This window comes from Argiope bruennichi, chromosome 9 (genome assembly GCF_947563725.1).
Source record: "Argiope bruennichi chromosome 9, qqArgBrue1.1, whole genome shotgun sequence".
NCBI lineage: Eukaryota > Metazoa > Arthropoda > Arachnida > Araneae > Araneidae > Argiope > Argiope bruennichi.
Window position 1 is genome coordinate 40,177,516 of NC_079159.1, and position 22,578 is coordinate 40,200,093.

Sequence of the window (22,578 nt, forward strand, 5' to 3'; positions counted from 1 at the left end):
CGATAATTCCAAGAATAACCTGTCCGTTGCCTTCAGTGGGTAAAAAACGTTCCCTATGCATGATCGGACTCTTGTGTGTAAGTTTCCATTATACAGATCGTATCAATTGTTACTTTCTATCGTGATCCAAGACCTGTAATCGGAATATCACCAGCAAGATCGTATCAAGGATTAGAATCACACCCCCTCTTTGAAAAGTATTGATCATTGGTATTTCTGACATTTTGATATTGGTTACGTAATAACTGCTCGTAAAATATTCGTCATCCTATCCAACCAACTCAACTCAATTTGCATGCTTTCGCTTTCAACTTAACAATAAAATAGTTGTCTGCAGCTGACATCTCAAAATCACGTTCAATCAATCAATCAAAAGCATTCGTCTTCAGTAGAGTAGATATATTTATCTTAAACTGTACCTTCAATTTTTATCTTAAGATTAATTATAATGCATATAATTTCGCTTTCATAGTAAAATTGCTAACATTTTTCATATTTTAAGATTTTTAATTATTTTAATAAGAAGTATATAATGACTTTAAGGATCTTATCACACAAGATAGCTTTCTTCGGACGGAGATTTCCTGTATTTCAGCTGGCTAGTCAACATGCATTAAAAGTAATCTTATCTAATTAAAGTATGAATTTGTGCTTGATAAGGTTTAATATTACTATATTTTATTTTAAGCTGTTTAATACTCATTTGTCCTTTTGTTTTTATTCCATAGGTTTTAAAAAATAATTCAAATTCACGTTTGATTTTATCTCCATTTTTACCTGCTTTTTTGTTTCTAAAAGCTGCTTCCACACTTCAAAAATCAGGTATATCTACTAAATATTTACTTCAGTTTTTTTTAAAATATGCAATAAGAAATACATATCTTAAATGAAATTGATATTTATCTTATTTAATAACTGGAAGCTTGATTTGCTTTCTACACCTTTTCTCTTTTTAACAAATTCATTTCTTGGAATATTTCTTTATTTATTTTAACAACGACTTATTTTTCAAAAAATTAGCTCTGCTGTTGAAATAACATTAATCAGATTTTATTTTTAAGTGCTTCAGATCAAATGTGTGATAAATCATTTTTTTTTCAAAAAACAAAACAAAAATTAAGCATTAATTTTTTTTGATTTCACTGAATATAATAAATATTTTATTGGTATCTCACGGCAATCTTCATAAAATAAATTAATAAGCATTATCATCTATTTAAAAAACTATTAGCTTTTGTATATCAATTTAATGTGAAAAATTATAGCAAATCATAATTTATCAAAGCATTTTATATCTTCATTGTATAGTGAACAAAGCACTGTACTTTCATTTTTTAATTATTTAAATGATTGTGTATTTTAATATATGAATAGTAATTTAATATGTGAATGTAGTAAAAAGAAATATCACTCTCTTTTGCTTATGTAAATTCTATATTTTCTTATTTACATGCTCTTAAGAGATAAATTTTGCACACTTATTCTGAACATATATTTGCTTTAAAAAAACTATGAAGAAATCCTTTTATTTATTTGTTTGTTTCCTTGCTTTATCAAAATGCTGTTTGTTTTATGTGGTATAATAAGTTAAAAAAATTTTTTTAGTTATATTTTATTGTGTCTGTTTTCTTGAAGACATTTAAATATGTGTTTTTGCTCATTATGCTGTCTAAAATTATCAAGATCTTATAATTTTAATAAAACAATCTGTTTAATATAAGATCTTGAGATAAAATCAGTCTAAGACAAAATGCGACATATCTTGTTTTTTTTAATAAGAATACTATATTTTTTAAGTTTAAAACAAGGCACCTTTAAAAATCTCATATTCATTTATGCTGAACTTTTTTAATTCACCTTTTAATTAAATTAATAAGTTGGATATAAATGTGATATTATTGCATGCTATTTATGAATATATTGATCAATTGTTCTTTGCTGTATATAATTAATAGTATGTATTGATTTAAAGTTGGTATTTTTTAAAATTAATTATTGGTTCATTCATATTTGCACAGCAAATTTTGAGTCGTATATAATTTTTTATTGAGATATTGAATTTATATTTGCAGAATAATTAATATAAATGAATTCCTTCCTTGCAATAAATAGGCACCATTATATATCAGATTTCTCTGTAAAGCTCAAGATTTTTGTCATAAAATACAAATTTATGAATAGGTTGTATATTATTTTGTAAATATTTTTTCATTTAATTTTATTTTTAAGGATTATTTTTTGGCTTGAGGATGATGTTTTTTGAGGAATAAATTTTCTTTGTAAGCTAAACCATTAGCCATTATTTCTAAAAAAAAAAAGAAAAAAAATCATATTTGAACATCTTGGAGTATTTGCTCTTCTGAGAAGCAGAATTCCATTGCATTCTTCTCCTATTTTAACTTTTTTTTCCCAGCTTAACCCGCCCCCCATTCTGCATCTATTCGTATCCGTAATAAAAGATATGCAAACATTTCATTCTTTAATAAACATAATTATATAATTCCAAAATTATTTCTTAGATTATTAATGAAAGGCTAAATTACTAAGTTTCAAATTATATCATTGAAAAGTTTAAAAAGTAGGGAAATGTTTTTAAAAATATATTTAAAACTATCAATATGAATAATTTTACTTTTCTTTTTTAATGATGATTTAAAATCTAGTCTGTTATAGTGTATATATCATTTAGGCATTTACTATTATATATATACCATTATACATATAATTATGTATAGTATTATATATATACTTTTGTTTAATTCATCACATTACAAAAAATCTGGGCTGTTATAGGACACAAGTGATTTTTTACTTTAAATAATTTTTATGATGACATGCTGCTTTTTACAAAGTTTGCAATTTTTTTAAAATTAATCTTATCGCTTACTAGCCATAAAGGGCAGAAGGGGAGGGCATTTAATATGATTTTAATGATTATTTAATATGGAATTGTCTGTAACAATTTTGTCAGTGTTTTTTTTTCTTCTTTTGCCCTGAAGCAAAAATTTTATTTATTTATTATTCAAAATTATAAGGAATACAATTTGCACAGCAGAGAATTTTCTTCAAGAAGTGCATAGACTTAATATTTTCCAGACAATTCCAAAATTATCAATGAAGCTGACAACCTGTATAATGATGGGAAGTATGAGCAGCTTTACTCGACATTACAACCTCATAACTTGTCTGATGATCCTGAAATTCTTTGGAGATTAGCTCGAGCAATATTTGAAAAATGCCGTGATGTGAAAGAAGATAAAGAAAAGTTAATGCATTTGGAAGAAGCTCTTCAACTTGTAGATAAAGCTTTAGAAGTTAATGAAGAATGTTGGGCTGCTCATAAGGTAAATATTCAGTTATTGTTTTTAAATTTCTTTTTGTGTATTTTTCTTTGATTTCCATATGCTATGCATATGTTACCATTCTATAAACAGTAATAAAAAAAAATGTGCAAATCAATTCAGTAATTTTTAAAAATTTTAATTATGCAAAAAAAATACTATAACTCTAAAAGTGTTACTATAATGGCTTGGTGTGAAATATCTTCAGGAATGGATAACATGAGTTTAATGTATGTATGGATCTGCTCCTGATTAAATTCACCAGGCTCAAATGCCATCCTGCTTATGTGTTTTCGAAGTTTGAAGAAGAATTCTAACTCAATTGTTATTCTTATTATCTGACCATAGTTTAAAATTATGTGAACCATCCCAAAATTGTTCTCATGTACATTAAAAACACAATATTAATTTTACTAAGATCAATTAAATACTTTAAAATTTTTTGAATTTGAGAAATTAATTATCTTAAAATTCTCCTATGATTTAAATGCAGAATTTTTAAAAAATATCAAGCGAATTTTGCTTTTCTTATTCAAATATTGGATTTTATTTGAAACTACTATTAGCCTTTAAGCTAAAATTAATTTTATTGTATGAAAATTCATCAAATCAGAATAAGTATAGATGAAACTGTGTACAAAGTTAGTGCAAATAATAAATCTGAAGAAAAATTTTCATTTCCTTTTCATAATTTTTGCACCAAATAATCAATTCATAAATGTTTGTTGGATTCATCTTTGAACTGGCATGAAGTGATTGTTCTCTGATTCAGGTCTAAATTTCCATCTGTGGGTGAGTGAATGAAATATATGAATGAAGTCTGCCCCATGAAAAGGGCTGTGACCCATGAATAGCTAAGATGTACTCTTGGCCTTAGATGACGCTACTGAAACAAGAGACACTAAGACTTGGCTTACAAAAATTGCTGACTTCATCACTGGGCTTGTCTATGACAAGTGCCATAAGCAACAACAATACTTGCATGAAACAAAATTTCAGAAATCTTTTAATTCTTTTACTTATATTATATATTATAATGTATTACAGTTTTGTAAAATAAACTAATCATTTGAGCTATTTTCAGCCAAAAATATTTATAAAATGTTATGTTTTCTTTGGAATATCATGAGGATAAATAAGTGATATGAATATGTGTATAAGGAAAAAAAAAAAAATGAAACTATCTGTAGCTTTATTTTTCAGTTAGCTTACAGCAATTATTTGAAATCAAATTATAAAGATCATCTAAATTAATGCTTCATAACTCTTCAAATATGTGAATTAATGAAAAGATTGTTTTAAAATAATATTTATTAACTTGATTGCAAACTTAACAGCATAGTTAAAGACAATGTCTGTATATTATTATTATTAAATAAGAAAACATTCCAAATGAGCTTAATGTCTGACTAGCAATAAACAAATTTGATTTCAATTTTAAAAAAATGAAAAATGCAATTTATTACTTTTTTTCTAATCTAATTATTTGGTTTATGCTTATATTTGACTTATATTACATGCATAGAATTATTCACAAACTATTTTATATATATGTAATGATATCTCTAAATCAAATCCTAATTAAATTTCTAATTTTTATCTCAATTCAACCCACATTAACTTAATTCTAAAATGTTCTCTTATTTCCCGATCCAATTCCACCATTTTTTATTTAATTCATACTACATGAGAGCTGTAAAAATGCTTAAATCTATGAAACCAGACTCTGATTAAAGGATAAAAATTGGCCAAGCTAAACAAATTTTTAAAAGATACCTATGTTTCCCTTTGCTAAATTGACACGTATATAGAAATACCTATCAGACTTGTCACTTCTTGCTTGTACATAAATTATGCCTCCCAGGAGGGAATAAAATCGAAGTTTAAAAATTCTAAGTGTCTTCTCTCTCTTTGGTCACAAAACTAGTCAAATATATATATATATATATATATAATATATATATATATATAATTTTACTTTAAACTAAAATACACAATTTTTTTTTTTTTAATGTGAAGCAATGATTTGAAAGAGTTGGAAATTTCCTGATTAAAAAATGTAATTTGTCCTTTATGTAGTGGCGAGCTATCTTACTTGATTATGTGTGGCGTTATAAGAGCACAAAAGAGCGAATTATACATAGCTTTGACGTCAAGAAACATATGGAGGTAAGATTTTTGCTTTTATCATAACTGATTGTAAAATAAATACTTAAATGAAAGTTTATTTTAGTTAACATGAAACACCAAATGACAAAAATGATTTTTATATCTGTACAGTGTTGCATATCTTAGAGGGTGAGAAAGTGCCTCAGAAATTTTAATTAACTGAAATTAAATTTTGGGGCTTTTGCTGTGAAAACCTCTAATATACAAAAATGATTTTGTTTATTGCTGTGCCATTAAAAAAAATTAGCAATTATTTAAAACTATTTTTATTTTTTCATCAAATATTTATGTGATTTTCTTCCATTGTTGAAAGCTGAATAAGTAAGATTCTTTTTAACATCTGTGATTTCTTAGATGAGTTAAAAGTAAAATTACAGTTTGTAAAAAAATGCAATGGGCAGTTATCACATTAAAAACATTTACATTTCTAATAGTGCTTTGATGTCATAGATCTAATCACCATTATTATGAATCCTTTTTTGACATTCATGAAACTACTGGATATCATTATATTTTATACCCTACTTAGGGTTTTCAAAGTAATGCCTGCTTAAAGATTTTTTCCCCCTTCAGATTTATTTTGTTCTAATATTTAAATTTTTATGTACAAGTTGTATTTAAGGAAAGATAGGAAGAAGGAAGAAGCAATATTATTGAGAAATTTCTTTCAATGCATATCTTAATTATATTAAAAACATGTCTCATTTATCTTTAAACATGTCTCTCTACTTTTATTGTTGTTGAAATGAGATGAAAATGTGTAATTAATATAAAGTTTTTATCTTCTATATAAAATTAAAAATAATGAAATAGTAACAGCAGTTGACCTAATCAAACTAATATTTCAATACTTGAATCATAATTCTTTTTTAATTACCAGATATTAACTAAATTTTGCAAATTATTTATATAATATAATAATGCTTATTTTATTTTTAAAATCTCTTAAAAATTTTTTTAGCGTGCTGTTGAATTGAATCCACAAGATAGTACTTCTTATTATTTAATTGGAGAATGGTAAGCTCATATTATTACAAGATTAATGAAAATTTTAAAAATTATCACTCTAAATTTTTATTCTGCATTCAGTTATTTAGTGAAATAACATATAAAGATAGAGATGTTATTTAAAGCACTGGATATTTTATAGTACATCTTATTCAGTAAAATGCTATTATTTAAACATACAGTAAATCCTCAATTATCTAATTAACCGAGACACTACTAAGAAATAGATTTTCCCATTTTTTTTTAAGAAAAAAAAATTGACAAAATTTTAAGGAATTGGAGTTGTATTATCATGGTAAAGTGTCTTGTAAATCTGTTATCAGTTAAGATATCTTTTATAACTGAAGAAGTTATTTGTAGAAATGAATAATAATAATAAAAAAAAAACATAATTCCATTTGTAAGAACTTATATGTTGACATGAGCAAGTTGCTTGCCTTTTCATAAAAGCATGACAATGTAAATGAGTTGGAAAATTTACATGTTTGACAGAAATCATTGGAAAGTACAAAAGAAATAGCAGTGGTTTAACCGCTGCTAACCTCTTGTGACCTTTCTTATCAGGGATATATATTTTTAATTGGTTATTTTATTGTTCCAGTGTTTATTTTCACCTCTTTTTGTAATTCTAAGAATTTCTTATTCTAATCTTTCTCTTACTTCAACATGTCATTCAATGTACTATTTTTCAGTTCTAAGCTATAAAATCCTTTCCATTTCACCTGTAATTTTATTGAAACTAATTGTTTCAAAAACTTTATGCAAGAAATTTGATAAGTAATATAAATAATTCCAAATAAACAATTTTGGAAATTCTTGTTAAAAGAAAAGTTTTGATTTAAAATTTAATTTCTGTTAACAAAGTTCTCAATTATTTAAAGTGATTATGATTATAGGCACCTTGAATACTTGACATTCTACTGTAAAATGATAATCTTATAAATTATTATGGTGTTTCCTAATTGATGACTCATAGTCAAGAGCATAATTAAAATATTTTCTCGTTAAAATGACACATTTATATCATGAATTTTAAGCATTTTTATGACAGAAATATATTTATTTAACTTTGGTTATCATAACTAGTTTTCAGTGAATTTTCTCAGAATAATTTGAAGTTTCAAATTGTTTTCAAGCCATCCATTTGAAGGAACACAAATTTGGGGATACTTATACATTTTGTAATATGCATGAATTATATTGGAGGGGTTGTTTTTGACTATTAAACTTTTTGCAATAAAAACTAAAAAAAATAATAAAAATATTTGAATTTACAAATGAACAATGTGAAGAAACTAGCTGCACTTTATTCTTTTCCTAAACATGGTTATCAATAAGAAGCAACTATTGCTAATAATTTAAAATATAACAGAACCAAAATAATTTTTATCAATGAAAAAGTTACTATTTTGCAATATTCAGTTTAAAAAATTGTTGTAGGTGTTATACTTTTGCTGATATGCCTTGGTATCAAAGACAAGTTGCAGCTGCAATATTTGCCTCCCCACCTACATCTACATATGAAGAAGTAAGTAACACAGGAGTTTTGAATTACTGCTCTTAAAAAGTAAATAATTTTACTCCCACAATTTGAAAGCTGCTATAAATAACAGGATAAGCATGGAATGCATGTATATTTATCTTCTAGGATTTATCTTCACATTAATATGAAGAAATTAAATTCATATTAGTATCATTACATTTTTGATAATGAATAGTTTTTTATGATGTGGAAAATCACATTGAAAGAATGTTTTATTTTAGCAATGTATATGAAATTTAACAACTTAAAGGAATTATTATTAAGTATTTGATCATATTGATTGTCCATTAAAAGTTATTTCATGGTGCAAGTGTTAAAATATATTTCATTAATTTAAAAAATTAATGAAATATATTTTAACAAAGATTGTATTTTTTTAAGTGCTTTCATAATGAAATGAAAAATATTATTGTTTATTAAAATACTGTTTAAACTAAATTTTCACAAAATTTCCAATAAATTTTTCAAAAATAATAATATACTGTAATTAATGTTTCAACTGTCTGTTGTGTTACACGTAATAGTTATTTTTCAATATATAAATACATTATTAATATATTGATTCTAAAGTAATCAAATATTTATTTTACTAGGCTTTGAAGTATTTTGAAAAGGCTGAAGAAAGTAAGCATATTTTACAACTTATCCTGAATGTTGCAAAACATACTTTTTCTTTTTTATATTTAATAGATCATATTATTCTGCTTTTGTTTGTTCAAATTCCATTTTCAGTTATATTTCATATATTTTAGCTAATCCACTATTCTACAGTATGAATTTGCTTATGATGGGAAAATGTTATCTAAAAATGAATGACAAAGAAAAAGCTGTAAAGTATTTAAAACAAGCTAGAGATTATCTGGTTAAAACTCCTGATGACCAAAAGGTATTTGTATTTTTTAAAAAAAATATTTTAAGCAGGTTCTTATTTTATACTAATTTTCTTGATGTACATTGTTGTCATTGTATTTAAATTCAGAAAGCAATTCACAATTAGTTTTTGAGATTATGAGCTTGAATAAATTTTAGTTATTCTACAAAAATAATTTCATATTTCAGAAAATGAAATATGGAAAATAATTTAAAATGTTGATGCATCAAACATCTAAGACAAATGAAAGTAATATGAACAGTTTTTACTTGAGGAGAATGGTGAGAGAAAAAAAAAAGGCTTCATAAATGATATCTAGATGAAATTCAAATTTCTTTAAAGGCATATTTGAGAAAGGGAGAGAATCATGAATTTTATATAAAACGATTGACTTTCTTTGTTTATTAATATTAACATATAATTATGAAGTTAAATAGTTTCAGTGGACAGATTTCTTCTTATATAATCATATTCCAAAATTATTACAATAAGAGGTGGATTCCGAGTTATAAAATACAGTTATATATCAAAAATAGGGACATTTAAAAAATTAATCTTATACCAAATGTTTTATTTTTTTTAGGCACATGAAGAAGCCGAGAAGCTTTTAAAAGATTTGATCAATTAATATTTTTTGAAAGTATTTTTTATATAATATTTATATTAACACGAAATATATTTTGTATGATTAAAGATTATTTTATATAGAGTTTTTTACATATGGAAAACGAACACAAATGCGATGTAAATTAAAAGATTTTTATTAATTATTTTGGTTAAACTTACAATTGACATTATACATTACACACACAAAAAAAACCAGTTTATTGTATTGCAAAATAATAAGACAATAGTCTAAAAAACAACTGTTGATGGGAATAAAACTGCAACAAAATTTATTTAATAAAGTTGAAATTATTCATCAAAATTAGAATATAAAATTAAAAAATTTTAGATGAAGTGATTATAATACATGATGCAGTATAAAAGAATGAGTTATTGCATTTAAGAATGACTTAAGAGAAATGAAGATGTTTAATGACAATGAAATTCATTGATTAATGAGTGCCAATAAATTAATGAATCATGTTACAGAATTTATTTATTTTGAACATAAAAATGACTATTGTGGCAAAAATGCCACTAATTTTTTTTAAATAATGCACAAACTGACATGAATTATTAAGTTATTTTCATTATAATAATAAGAGAATGCATTATTTGAAGATTAGTAATGAATGTCTAAAAATACATTTCTATCTTTTGATTAATATCTTATTATAAATAAATTATAATTTCTTTTAATTCCTTTATAAAAATATACTAATTTTGATTGTTTCAAATATATTATCGAAGAATAAATGATAAATCTTACTATGTTTGTTTGAAAAATACTAAAATAACATTCATAAAAATAGTTATGTTTTATATTTATAGATTGTATTAGATATTTTTCATAACCATTTGCTACACAACCTGATATCTTAAGAAATTGTTCAAAATATTACATATTCATTTACATTTTATCACAGCAAACCTGTAAAAATTAAATATGTTATTTCATATGAAAAATAAAGATTTAACATGAATAGAATACTAACTAGTAAAGATTGGTGTAATGAATAAATTGGAAGTAATAACCGGAAATGAAAAGAAGCTGAAAACTGTGTTTTCTAATAAATATTTATAAATAAAATTTCTATTGGCAGTGGTTCTCAATCTTTAAAATACACATCTTGGAAATTAAAAATTTATTACTGAATCTATATTATATATAAATATATGTATTCAATTGCGCATTTTTAAATATTTTGAATTTAAAAGAAAGCAGTTAAAATATTTTTCTGCATTTTAAGCTTTCAGTCAGCACAAAACATAAAGTAATAGTAAACATTTTTTTAGTGTGGAGAGTGGACATTACATAGAAGATTTAGAACCAGTACCCTAGAAAATAATCAATAATGGAATGTTTAGACACACAAAAAACAAAAATATTTTAATTAACCGGTACTACATCATATTAGTCAAGCACATTCAAAATATCACAGTTCAACTGATAGTGTAAACTTTCAGTATTAATTGTTCAAAAATTTTCATGATCAACATATTAGCTTTTAAATCACTTTGAATTAAAAAAAAAGTAAAATTTCTAACTAATAGCTGATAAATGAAATACTAGTCTACATTAAAGCATACATAAATGTAAAATATTTACACATAAAATATTTTAAGTAAAAACTAAAAGCCGTGGAACACTGGTTAAGCCTTTTGATGGTTTCTCCCAAACTGCAACTGTGCCATTTTCATTTGAAGCAAATAAATGTTGATTATCAGCAGAAAATACAATACTAGAAAAAATAAATAAAAGTTCTGTAGTTAGTATTATCTATCTACAGACAAATTGATGCTCTATAAATTGGCTTAAAATTTTTCTATTTCATTAAATGACTGTATTCATTGCATTAACTCTAATTTCATCTATATCAAGGAAAAGATAACTAGCTATTAATTTCTAGACCATGGTTCTCAAACTTTTTTTAATTCTTGACTCCATATATAAACTAATAATCTTTGTAAAATAGTCAATTTTTATATAGGTTATAAATCAGTATATTTTAAATCTTATGACAATTTATTGAATAAATTTTAATAAACATAAACAATGATATAGATGCACCTGTTTATTTTCTCAAACTATGGAATTAACTAGATGCAATTATCATCATATTCTTTTCACAACAAATTTTGATATTATGACAGCACTAATTGTAAATCCAGCTTTACATAGTTATGAAAATTTAATTAAACTACCATTTTTTTATTGATATTGACTGCTCTTGTTTTCATCTATAAGAAATTTAAAAGAGGTTATAAAATTGGAATATTGGATTGCAGGAAGTTTGGTTTTAATTCTTGAAAATTTTCCAGAAAATTGTCTATTTATTAAAAAAATATTACAGAAATCAGTTAAGTACAAAACTGATTTCTGTTACTCAAGTAAAATTTCATTTAAATGATAATCATTTGTCCTATTCTATGATATACCAATATTTTTCTATATTTATTAGAAATGATAATATAGACTTGTAAAATATCACTAAAAATATTTAATAAAAATTTTTCTACATTAAAATTTAGAATTCAAGATACACTGAGTCATTATGATGTGCCACATTTTGTGGCATAAGTATGATAGATTCAGTGTAAGCATACATACTAAATAATAATAATTTAATAAATATAAATACTTATTTCTGTAACTTTAAAAATTTAATTTAAAGAACATAAAATTTAAAACACTAATTTAAATGTACATGAATAATATTCAAATTATATTATTACATGGAATAAATAATTTTCAAGATTAAGTAAGCATACCATTTTATAGGAAGAAGGAATCGGTCCCAGGCAATTTCTCTCACCGGTTTTAAATCCCATGAACTCCACAACCTACAGAGAGAGAGAGAGGTATTAAAAAGAAATCAAATTGCAATTAATATTTTCATTACATCAGATGATGACCATTAATTTATTTCCTTCCCTAATTTTACTTTATATTTTGCGAATCTCACATTTAAAATTTGCATTTTATAGTCAGTAATCAATTTAAAAAAAAATTTCTTCCAAATTAATCCTTTTAAAAGAATTCCTGATGACTTTTTTTTTTTAGATAAAAAAACAAACAAACCTGTAATTATTGTTATTTAAATTCAAACATAGGATATGAGACTAATTATAAATGTTTTGTAATGACATTTTTTGTCTTAAGTCCCTTATTAAGAATAATAAATATTGCATAGAAAATTTATTGATATTTAGTATAAACCATCTTTGAATATATTAGTAAGGAAGTCTTTATATAGTACATATAATTATGAAAGTGCATAAACCTAATAATTTCAAAAATATAATAATATTGAGGAATTACAATAAAAAAATGAATTTAATATAAACTCACTAAACAAAATTTGGTATTATAGATTTTTTAAAAATAATAATACTGAAGTTACCAACATTTAAGACATAATGATGAATACTTTTTGCTGAATAATTTTAAATAGATGTTTTATACAGAATTATCCAAAAAGGAGGGTACAGACTTTTATTTTCCTATATTTTTCCCATAGAAATGTACTTCCAACTATAAAATTTTAATACATAAAATGAGAATAGTTTGAAAATATTCTGGTTTCTGCAGAAGTTGATAATAATAGTTAAAAAAATTAAATTTTTTATTCTTTTCCCATAGTATAAGTGTTAATTGGTAAAATGTGTCTCTTATATTCATCTATAAGACACAAATCACATTTCTTAACTACAAAATTTGAAGAGATATGCTTGTTTTTAAATTTAGTAGAATTATATAATGTTATATGATGCTGTTTGGGACATGAAGTAAATTTTTCAATTTCCATTTAATAAGAATGATCTTGTTTTTGAACCATTAATACATGATGAAATTGGCTTTAGAGCTGATGCCTCACTGTCCTAAACTTGACAAATTAGGTTCCAGAGATCTACTCCTTTCCAACATAGCAAGATATTTTATTCCATGGTTATTTAACTGTAAAGTCAAAATTCTGCACAAAATTACCATATCCTTAATTAGTTATAATAATTTTTTTAGCTTTATTATATCAGGTTATTATATTAGCTTTATTATACATGCTTTCAAATTCTGAGGATTTTTTGTATTAAATAATACAGTTATTGCTGAAAATTTTAATTTTTAATCTGTTTCAAATTATATGCATTATTACTAAGAAAAAATTGCTGGGAAAAGTCTACAGTTACTTAAAAAATTCTGGCTTATCCAAACAGAATAAATTTGATGCTTTGATTTTTTTAAACAGAAATATACAAAATGTTTTGATTATTTTCTCTTATTTATGCTTGTAAACAATTTATGTAGGCAGTATTATACATTTTCTGAAAAATAATTTATACATGGGAATAAATATTTTTAAGGATATTGTTTAAACATAAGAATTAACAATAGAATTTTAAACAAGTTTATTTTTAATAAATATTTAAAAAATAATGCTTACCGTATTATTCCTGAACGAAAACCAGTAGCAATAAGATTTACTGATATACCTTCTGGTGCAGTAGAATAACATAATGCAGTAATAATATCAGGCATTTTTACACATCCTACAGTTTCCCCATTTATAGTGTGCACTCTTAAAAAGCTTTCATCACCTAAAATACATAATAAGTATTAATGTGATTGTTATTAGTATATAACAAATTTGCAGGATTAAAACATCTGCAAACTAATGCTTTGAATATTTACGAAAACAAAAGACTTATTCATACGTCTTTTCATTAGCATCCAAACAAGCATTTCTATAATGGGTTATCAAAAAAAAAAAAGTTTACAAGGCAAAGGAAAAATGCTTTGTTAACAATAGACACAGGATACAGATGGTAATTAAGAGACCTATGTGGCGGTCATTTCTCTACATAATCATCAAACTTGTTGAGGCATTTATCACACTGCTGACCAATTTGTTTAACCCATCTTGGTGATAATCAGGTCCCTGGCTATTGAGCCAGCTCTCAGCACCTTTTTTAACATCACCGTTTGATATGAACTTGTTTCGGATAAGTGTTTCTTCAATGCTTGGAAAAGGAAATAGTCACTGGGAGCCAAATTGGACTGTATGGGGGGTGGTTCCAGACCTCCCACCTCCTTTCCAGCAATCTCTCTGCCTGCTTCAAAAGAACAACACCATTTCGCCACCTGTTGTCAACACATTGCTTTGCCCCTGTAGACTTCAACGATTAATCTGTGAATGTCCAATGGGGGCACATTCTTGGCCCATAGAAATTGTATCACGGCTCGCACCCCTGTGTGAGACCACTTCTGTCATTGTTTCAGGCCTCAGTACTAACACTATCTGCTCGAACGACTGGTCTAAGACAACTACCATCATTTGTCTCCACTCTGGGTAACAATATTCCCATCCACAATTTCTACTTCCCAAATGCTACTACTTGTAAAATTTTCTTTGGATCACCCCTCATATGTTAATCATGTAATTTAATATGGTCATGTAATTTAATATGGTTTAGCATACTTTTTCTTAGCAACTTTAAATAAATAAAATTTGAAACAGTACATGTTAAAAATTTAAAACTGTACATGTTTTCTGAAATTATATGGTATTTTGAACATTTGTGCAAGCATTTCTATTTCACAATGTAAATTAATTTCTTTAAATGAAAGAAATGAAAAAAAAATCTCTATCAGTGATATAAAGAATGGATCATTACTTCATATTAATCAAATCTTAACCACCTCTGAGTACTATACCAATATTGGAACAAATAAATCACACACAATTTGCAAATGCACAAATGATGAATGTTTGAAAAGAAGTTCAATAAAGGTAAATTTGTATCATCAATACAATGCTTTCTTGAAATTTTTGTAACAATCATTTGGAGATTGAATAATTCTTTTGATGAGACTGCATCTTCAGATTTCATTTTTAAGCAGTTTTAATTTAAAATAAGAATAATTTTTTGTCATTAGTCAGAAGTATTATAAGGTGACGAAAAAATAAGCATCTGAATTCCAATTTTTGATTACCACATTGAAAGTTATCATAAAAAAAATATGTATACTTCCATTCCTCAACTTACAGATATTACTGGAGGAAGCAATGTCTCCTAATGTATCACTGACTGTAATGAGCTCAACAGGGCCCTCATGACCTGTTAAAGATCGCACATAGCACAACCTAAAAGAAATTATAGTTTAGCATACTAAGATTTCAAAAGTAATTCACTCAGTAGAAATAATATAAAAACTAATTACTTAGATTTTTAAATATTTAATTTGCACTAATTGGTGTTATTTGATAGTTTTAAAAAAATAAAACCATGCATCAACTTTATTCCTCTTTTTTTTATTGAATCAACAATACAGGCATAAGTTTTGATTTAAGTATTTTTTTCATTTATTTAAAAGAAAATAAATAAATGGGGAAAAAATACACATTCTTTTAATGTCACAAAAAAAAAAAATTCGTTATAACATTTCCTTTAATGATATATTAATACATACAAATTATGTTTTTCATCCCTATTAAATTGTAACCATTATGAATTTCCAAAGATTACTAATAAATCGTCTGTCCTGTAAACTCATTCCCACACTATCTTGAACCTCATTATTTCTAAAATTATCGGAGATAAAATGAATATATAACAAGTTATAGTGATATCACATTCCTTATATTATAACTAAAAGGCTTTTGAATCAGTTTAGTGAGATAATATGCTTAATTTGTGTGTATTAGTATATTTAAAACATATGAAAAATGAAATATATCTAACAAAAGTAATCATATCATAACTGATATCCGATATTGTCAGTTCCCATAACAAATAAATGAAAAACACAAAACCAGTAATATAGATAGATTTAAAAACATTGACTATTCGTATTTATTCATTAATTAATAAACATTACTAAAACTGATTACCTGTTTAAATCCCAAATAACAACTGAACCATCTTTACTCGTTGATACAAAAATGCTGAATGCTTTACATATATAAAGTGATGTTACTGCATCTGTATGAGCATTTAGTTGAAGAACTGGCTGCTCCTGTGTCACTGTTTGCTGTAAGAAAAAAAGTATTAGTTTGAATAAAAAAATTAACTTAGTAAAAAGCGTTCATCAAATAATTCAAAAATTTTACAATAAAAATTGTTATGTGCATAGCAAAATACTGTTAGTTATTAAAAATTATATTACTTATAAACATTTTTAAACTTAATTAATTTTATGAATGCAATGTTGAGCTATTTTTTCAGTTGTTAAATTTATATTATTATAGTTCAACCTTTTAAACATCTAAATACTTTAAAGTTCAAGCCAAATATAAAAAAGAAATATAGCATATTCTCATATTTTTTTTGTTTCATATAGTTCTTAATGTTAATGTGGGGGAAAAAAGTATTGATTTTTGATTTCTCCAAAATTGAATTATTGAGAAATGTATACAATTAAAATTATTATACCCTCATAATTCAATTTCATTTTATATCTACAGTATTTGCCAATAATATACTGGTTCTATAATAGATGCAGTAGAAAAATGAAAATTTATGATTTTTCAAAGGAAAATTCAGCGAAGAACAGATTTTGATAACTTATCCTTCTGCAAGTCTAAAAATCTTAAAATAAAAAATAAAAAAAAATTGTAATTTTTATTTTTGAAAAATTCTTATTGGAGTAAGCAGTTACTTCAAATACATAAGAAAATAAAATGTGCCTAAGATATCAAATTACTGACATTCAACTTGTATCAGTTTTCAAAGAAACAATAGAAAATAATAATTTCTTAATTAGTAGAAAAAAGATGCAATAAAAGAATATATATATATATATATATATATATATATATATATATATATATATATATTCAAAAACAAGAAATACAATTAAATTTATCATGCTTGCATTTCTTTTTATGCTGTTTTCTTTATCAACATTTTTATAAAATATGAATCTGAATAATCCTTACTCCTGATGGCCCTATATACAATGAATAGACAAAGATTTTGCCAGATAAATGAGCAATAAACAGTTTTTCACAATCTGGAACAGAAGCACAAAGACACACCTAAAATAAAAAAGGGTAAAATCATGTCGGATACATTCCATTCCATCATAATAATAAAGAATAGTTTTTATTAACAAAAAATCCATTTTATTTATATAAGAGGTGCATATTTATAAAAATACATTTAACATAATTTCTATATATTTAAGCCACAACCAAATCATATTGTAATAAATTTATTTAAAAAAAATGTAATATTGCAATCTAGAAATCATAGATTTTCTTTTATCAGTCATTTATTGTCCTCCGCCTCCCCGCTCATTTACTATATCTTCTCCCACCACTTTTTTCTTGGTTATAAATCAAATACAGGAACATAAACCAATGACTTTTTTATTACTCTTTGCAATAACAGTTATTTTTTGGAGAGTATCTTTTTTTTTTTGAAGAAGAAGAAGAAAAAAAATTATAATTCATCAAAGTAGCCATATTTAGATGATGGTAAACACTCATGTGATTAAATATCTACCATTTTATTTTCTATGTTTCTTTGAGTATCACATATACGGAATTAAAATGATTTTCATCATTTAAAACTAGGCTTCTTAAACTATGAGCTGTGCATCAAGAGCCATATCTTCCTTATGTTATACAGATTCAATATTGTGTGTGTGTTGAAATTATGTTATACTGATTTAATTGCATTAATTGTTAATTAACTAATTATTAATCAAACATATTGTTTATTTATTATTTATGAATTATTTGCCCTTTTGTTACATTAATTCTTATAACTTATAACTGCCATTAATTATTACTTTTGTCATGTTATTGTTATTTATTAACACTCAAATTTTCTGTTTTGTTATACTATTTTATACTTGGAATTAACAAATAGTTTTGAATTAAATTAACCACTTTATTAATTAATGATGGGGATGGATAAATATATAGGATTGCAGTAATATCTTAAGATTAAAAGAAGTTGGGAAGCTTAACATGCCCTAATCTATAATTTATATTCTGCAGAATATCGTATGCTGCAAAAATTTCTCTAGAAAAATTGTTATATGACATTAAATTTCGAAATTTTACTATTTTAAAGTGTAAAGACAAAATTTAACCTTTTTTCAATGATGACCTAGTTAATGTTGAAGCATACATACAATAAAGCATTGTTTAAATAAAACTTTCTTCATGTATCTTTCAAAGGATTGTCACGAAGAGACTTCAGCAAAAAAAATGTATGATTACTATGAATTAAATTCTACAAATGTAAATAAATGAAAAATATTTTAAATTTTTTTATGCATTATTAATATATTACAATATCTTATTAAAAATAATAAATACTTTAAAAACTAATCTTAATCATAAAAGAATTATTATACTTTAATTATCTACTCACACATATTTTATACAAATTATGTGCAAGATAGTTTTATGAATCAAAGTGAGTTCATTAAATAATTTTTCCATTAGCGTCTCAGCAAAAAAATAATTTAGAAATTTTTCGGTGGTGCTCACTACGTCTTTAAGAAAGAGGAATAAAGTCTCAATATTTTTCAACATTGCTTTAAATTATATGATAATTTGTCTTCTGTTGATTTATTAACTGTGAAAAATTCCAAAGTCATGATATCTGAATTGCAGTTCACCTAGGTGAACCATTTTCAAGATATTCCAGTCTTCTTCAACACTGAAAACACTGCATAACCAAAGATTTGTCTCATATAAATTAATAACTTTGTCACTGTTAATTTGTAAAATTGTAACGAAAGAATCGCATATGATACAACATATTGCTAAGAATTTTTAATAATGCTTCTGAGTACAATTAGTCTCAGAGTGAGGGAGTTTTACAGATATCTATCTCTAAAGGATGCAATTCAATGATTCCTGGCCTCATTTTTGATGATCTTTTGACGAATTATTAAGGTTCTCGTAAATGCAAGAATTTTAGCGATACCCTTATTGACACTCGAGAACCAAAAGTGCTTTTAGATTTTCCCTGACTTATCGAAAAATATATGTAAAACTAAAAATAAAAACAATTTAGTCAATCCTTTGGAATATGACGGTGAAACGAACTCTGAGAACTATTTTACTGCACAACAAATTTAATTGGCGATTATACGATATCATGTGTGTTTTTTATTCCTGGAAGTGCTGTTGTTGATGCCTTTTTTATTATATTTTATTACCAATGTTTCATTTTTTTGTGTGGAATAAAAAAGCATAGGCCTCAAAAATACTAATAAATAAACAAAAAAAAAATATAAGTACTAATATAAATAAAATAATTTTTAGCAAAAAATATTTGTCTCTCTCCCTCTAACAAAATCTGTATTTAATTTTTAAAATCTTTCAAATATGAATAATGAAAAGATTTGGAAATGAGCTACTCACTGGATCAACATTGCTCTCTCGCAGTAAAGGAATTGCAGGCTGATCACGACATAACTTTATTCTTATTATGCCATCTTTATGTCCCCAACTCACTAGAGCAGCAGACATAATGTAAGTGGCACTAGATACATCTGTAAACATAGAAAAGAATTATGAACAATCATAGCATTAAATATGAAAGAATGCATTAGCTGCATTTCAATTATAATTGACACAATAATCGGTACTGAAAACATGTTGATCAAGAATAAAAAAGGAAATGCAATCCATTACAAAATGGATTTTTTGTCTGTTTCTGTACCTGTGTTGCAAAGGTCATCTACTTTAAATATTGGCCAAAACAAGGGTTTTCTTCTATTGGCCATCTTTACTTTTAACACCTGAACCAAAACTTAAACTTTGATTCCTTTATTTCAACAGCAATATTTTATGAAAAATCGAAAACTGCACATTCCAGATCCATTATTCAGCAAAGGTGTACTATTATTATACGAATATGATACATCTGTCAAAATCAAACACCTTCATTCTTATATAATGTAAAAGTTTGGAAATAGGCAATAGGCTCATGTGTTGTCCTATAACCGTAGCTCATAATTATTGGGTTTGTCCTAAAAGAGTTCTCATGCTTCTTTATATATTTGTTTTTTGTTTCAATTTTTCCTAAAGAATTGCCAAATTTCAATTTTACGAAAGCATTTCTCAAATTAATAATTTTTTATATTAATTGATAATAATATAAAATCCATAAATATTTGCAAAGAAATCTGAATTTATTGTATCTGCAATTATATGTTACAAAATATTTAGATAAATGTGACAATTTCTGAATACCCTATTAGCACAAGATATTGTATAGCAACTCTATAATGTTGTACAACAGTCTAAATGCTAAAATATATTGAGAAGAGGCATTTCGTATTAAAAGGATATCAATCGAGATTGAAATTACAATAATCTTATTATTGACATTAATTCAAACCTTTGCAGTAATAAATTGATTTCTTACTAAATATTGCAAATGCGAGACCAGTTGTAATTTGTTAAGTCCTGGAAGAATTTTGTCAATAAAAATTTAGAGTTTAAATTTTTTTCAATAACTCAGTATCAACAAAAATACTAATATTTTGCTACATTCGTAGGTTGGCAAAAGTTTGTCAAAAATGCATCAAAAAATGAAATGAATTCCATGAATCAATGAAATTTCTACATTTGTCAAGTATTTTAAACAGCTAATAATATTTTCTTATATAATGAGTCACATAAAAAAATATTAGAATAATTGAGATCGTAATTTAAAAAAAGAGAAGTTTCAAACCTGAATTTTTCTTCTGATTTAACAGAAGGCAAATATTTTCACCCAAACCAAACATGTAATTTGCAAGAAGTGGCGAAAAACTGCCCAAAACAACAGCCTGCTTGCGACACCATACTAAACTAGGTACTCCAGTAGATGGTGATCCAACAAAGTCTCCCCAATGTAATCCTCTCACTGTATCAACCACTTCCTGCATAAAAAAAATTGATAAATATCATATCACACCCTTTTCTCAAACAGGATTATTAAAATTTTTTTTGCATTACAATTTTTTAAGCATTTTTGGTAAAAAGATAAAAATAAGCTAAAGATAAATATCCAACTCATTTAATAAATGTTTATAACTATATATTTTTGTTGAATTTACAATGAAATTTTAAAAAATAAATATCAAAAATCATTAATTATTGATGAAATAATAGGGGCTTATAATTAAAGTAAACATGTAAAATACTAGTTTAGAAAGAATTCAAAAATAAATGCATCTTAAAGTTTTAAGTCAGGAATATTTCTGGAATTTAGAATTTATGATTTAAAAAAAGAAAAAGAAAGCTATGAAGTGATGAAATTACAACTAAAAACTTTAACATCTATCAAAAGACAAAATAATTTATTAAACAAAAATAAAAAAAAAAAACAAGGTGAAGCTAAAAGGTTACAAAAGTTAAAATAACACCTATCCTTTTATCAAATCCAAACTTAGTAAAGCTCTTAAAAATGCAAATTTATAAAAAAAGATTGATTTAGTATCAACAAATCTTCTTAATATATGGCATAATGATAGTTAATAAGAAAACCTCTTACCAATATATCATCATGATCTTCAGTTAAATCAATAGATGCAAGTGACAAAGAAACCATAGGATGAGGATTAAAAAACAACTGTTTTGGCATTTGACCTAATGTTTTGACCATAGCTTTTAAGGCTTGTTTACTAATCGGATCTTGAAATTGGTTTATATCAAAACCAAAGTAAGTCTGTAAAAATAAACATTATAAGAACACATTTCACATGTGCAGAACAATAATGAATTTATACAATGCACTGTTGATTTAATTTTGTAACACAAAAATTACATCTAAGAAGAAAGTGTTTATTATACTCCTACAGAAAATGCAATAACTAATGGTAGAAATAGCTAGAATAACCAAGTATTCCCTGATATATAATATGCTTCTTTGTTTCTTAGTGATAGAAAATTCAATTCATTGCTTTGTTATTTATTTTCATAGTATGATCTATGCTAAATTTTATGTCTTAGTAATAGCATAATGAATTAAAATTATAATAGTAAAGTAATAATAAATACTATGATAATAATCAGTTTATATAACAA

The 22,578-nt window shown here is 25.0% G+C and overlaps 2 protein-coding genes across 7 annotated transcripts in view; one reads left to right on the forward strand and one right to left on the reverse strand.

Moving 5' to 3' along the window:
* The first annotated feature begins 356 nt into the window (after positions 1 to 356).
* LOC129983661 (regulator of microtubule dynamics protein 1-like) lies at positions 357 to 9,699 on the forward strand. The gene is made up of 9 exons (XM_056093226.1): positions 357 to 619; positions 729 to 822; positions 3,097 to 3,344; positions 5,421 to 5,510; positions 6,472 to 6,527; positions 7,959 to 8,046; positions 8,655 to 8,685; positions 8,814 to 8,947; positions 9,516 to 9,699. The coding sequence occupies exons 1-9, from the start codon at positions 533 to 535 to the stop codon at positions 9,558 to 9,560; spliced, it is 873 nt and encodes a 290-aa protein (XP_055949201.1). The 5' UTR covers positions 357 to 532; the 3' UTR covers positions 9,561 to 9,699.
* Positions 9,700 to 10,279: 580 nt separating this feature from the next.
* The window catches only part of LOC129983662 (lysosomal-trafficking regulator-like), a 99,013-nt gene continuing 86,714 nt past the window's right edge, over positions 10,280 to 22,578 (reverse strand). For all 6 annotated transcript variants that reach the window (XM_056093232.1, XM_056093231.1, XM_056093227.1 and 3 more), the window contains exons 48-56: positions 22,046 to 22,219; positions 21,242 to 21,431; positions 19,924 to 20,054; positions 17,476 to 17,574; positions 16,429 to 16,568; positions 15,584 to 15,681; positions 13,981 to 14,134; positions 12,311 to 12,382; positions 10,280 to 11,280 (exon numbers count right to left, since the gene is read on the reverse strand). In XM_056093232.1, coding sequence (XP_055949207.1) covers positions 11,160 to 11,280; positions 12,311 to 12,382; positions 13,981 to 14,134; positions 15,584 to 15,681; positions 16,429 to 16,568; positions 17,476 to 17,574; positions 19,924 to 20,054; positions 21,242 to 21,431; positions 22,046 to 22,219 — 1,179 coding nt within the window. In that variant the 3' untranslated portion in view covers positions 10,280 to 11,159. The remainder of the gene's footprint in view (positions 11,281 to 12,310; positions 12,383 to 13,980; positions 14,135 to 15,583; positions 15,682 to 16,428; positions 16,569 to 17,475; positions 17,575 to 19,923; positions 20,055 to 21,241; positions 21,432 to 22,045; positions 22,220 to 22,578) is intronic.

Coding starts and splice junctions, on each gene's coding strand:
- LOC129983661 (XM_056093226.1), top strand. CDS start 533: ATGACTTTAAGGATCTTATCACACAAGATAGCTTTCTTCGGACGGAGA. Junction 5,511..6,471: donor ACGTCAAGAAACATATGGAG/GTAAGATTTTTG, acceptor AAATTTTTTTAG/CGTGCTGTTGAATTGAATCC. Junction 6,528..7,958: donor TATTATTTAATTGGAGAATG/GTAAGCTCATAT, acceptor AAATTGTTGTAG/GTGTTATACTTTTGCTGATA.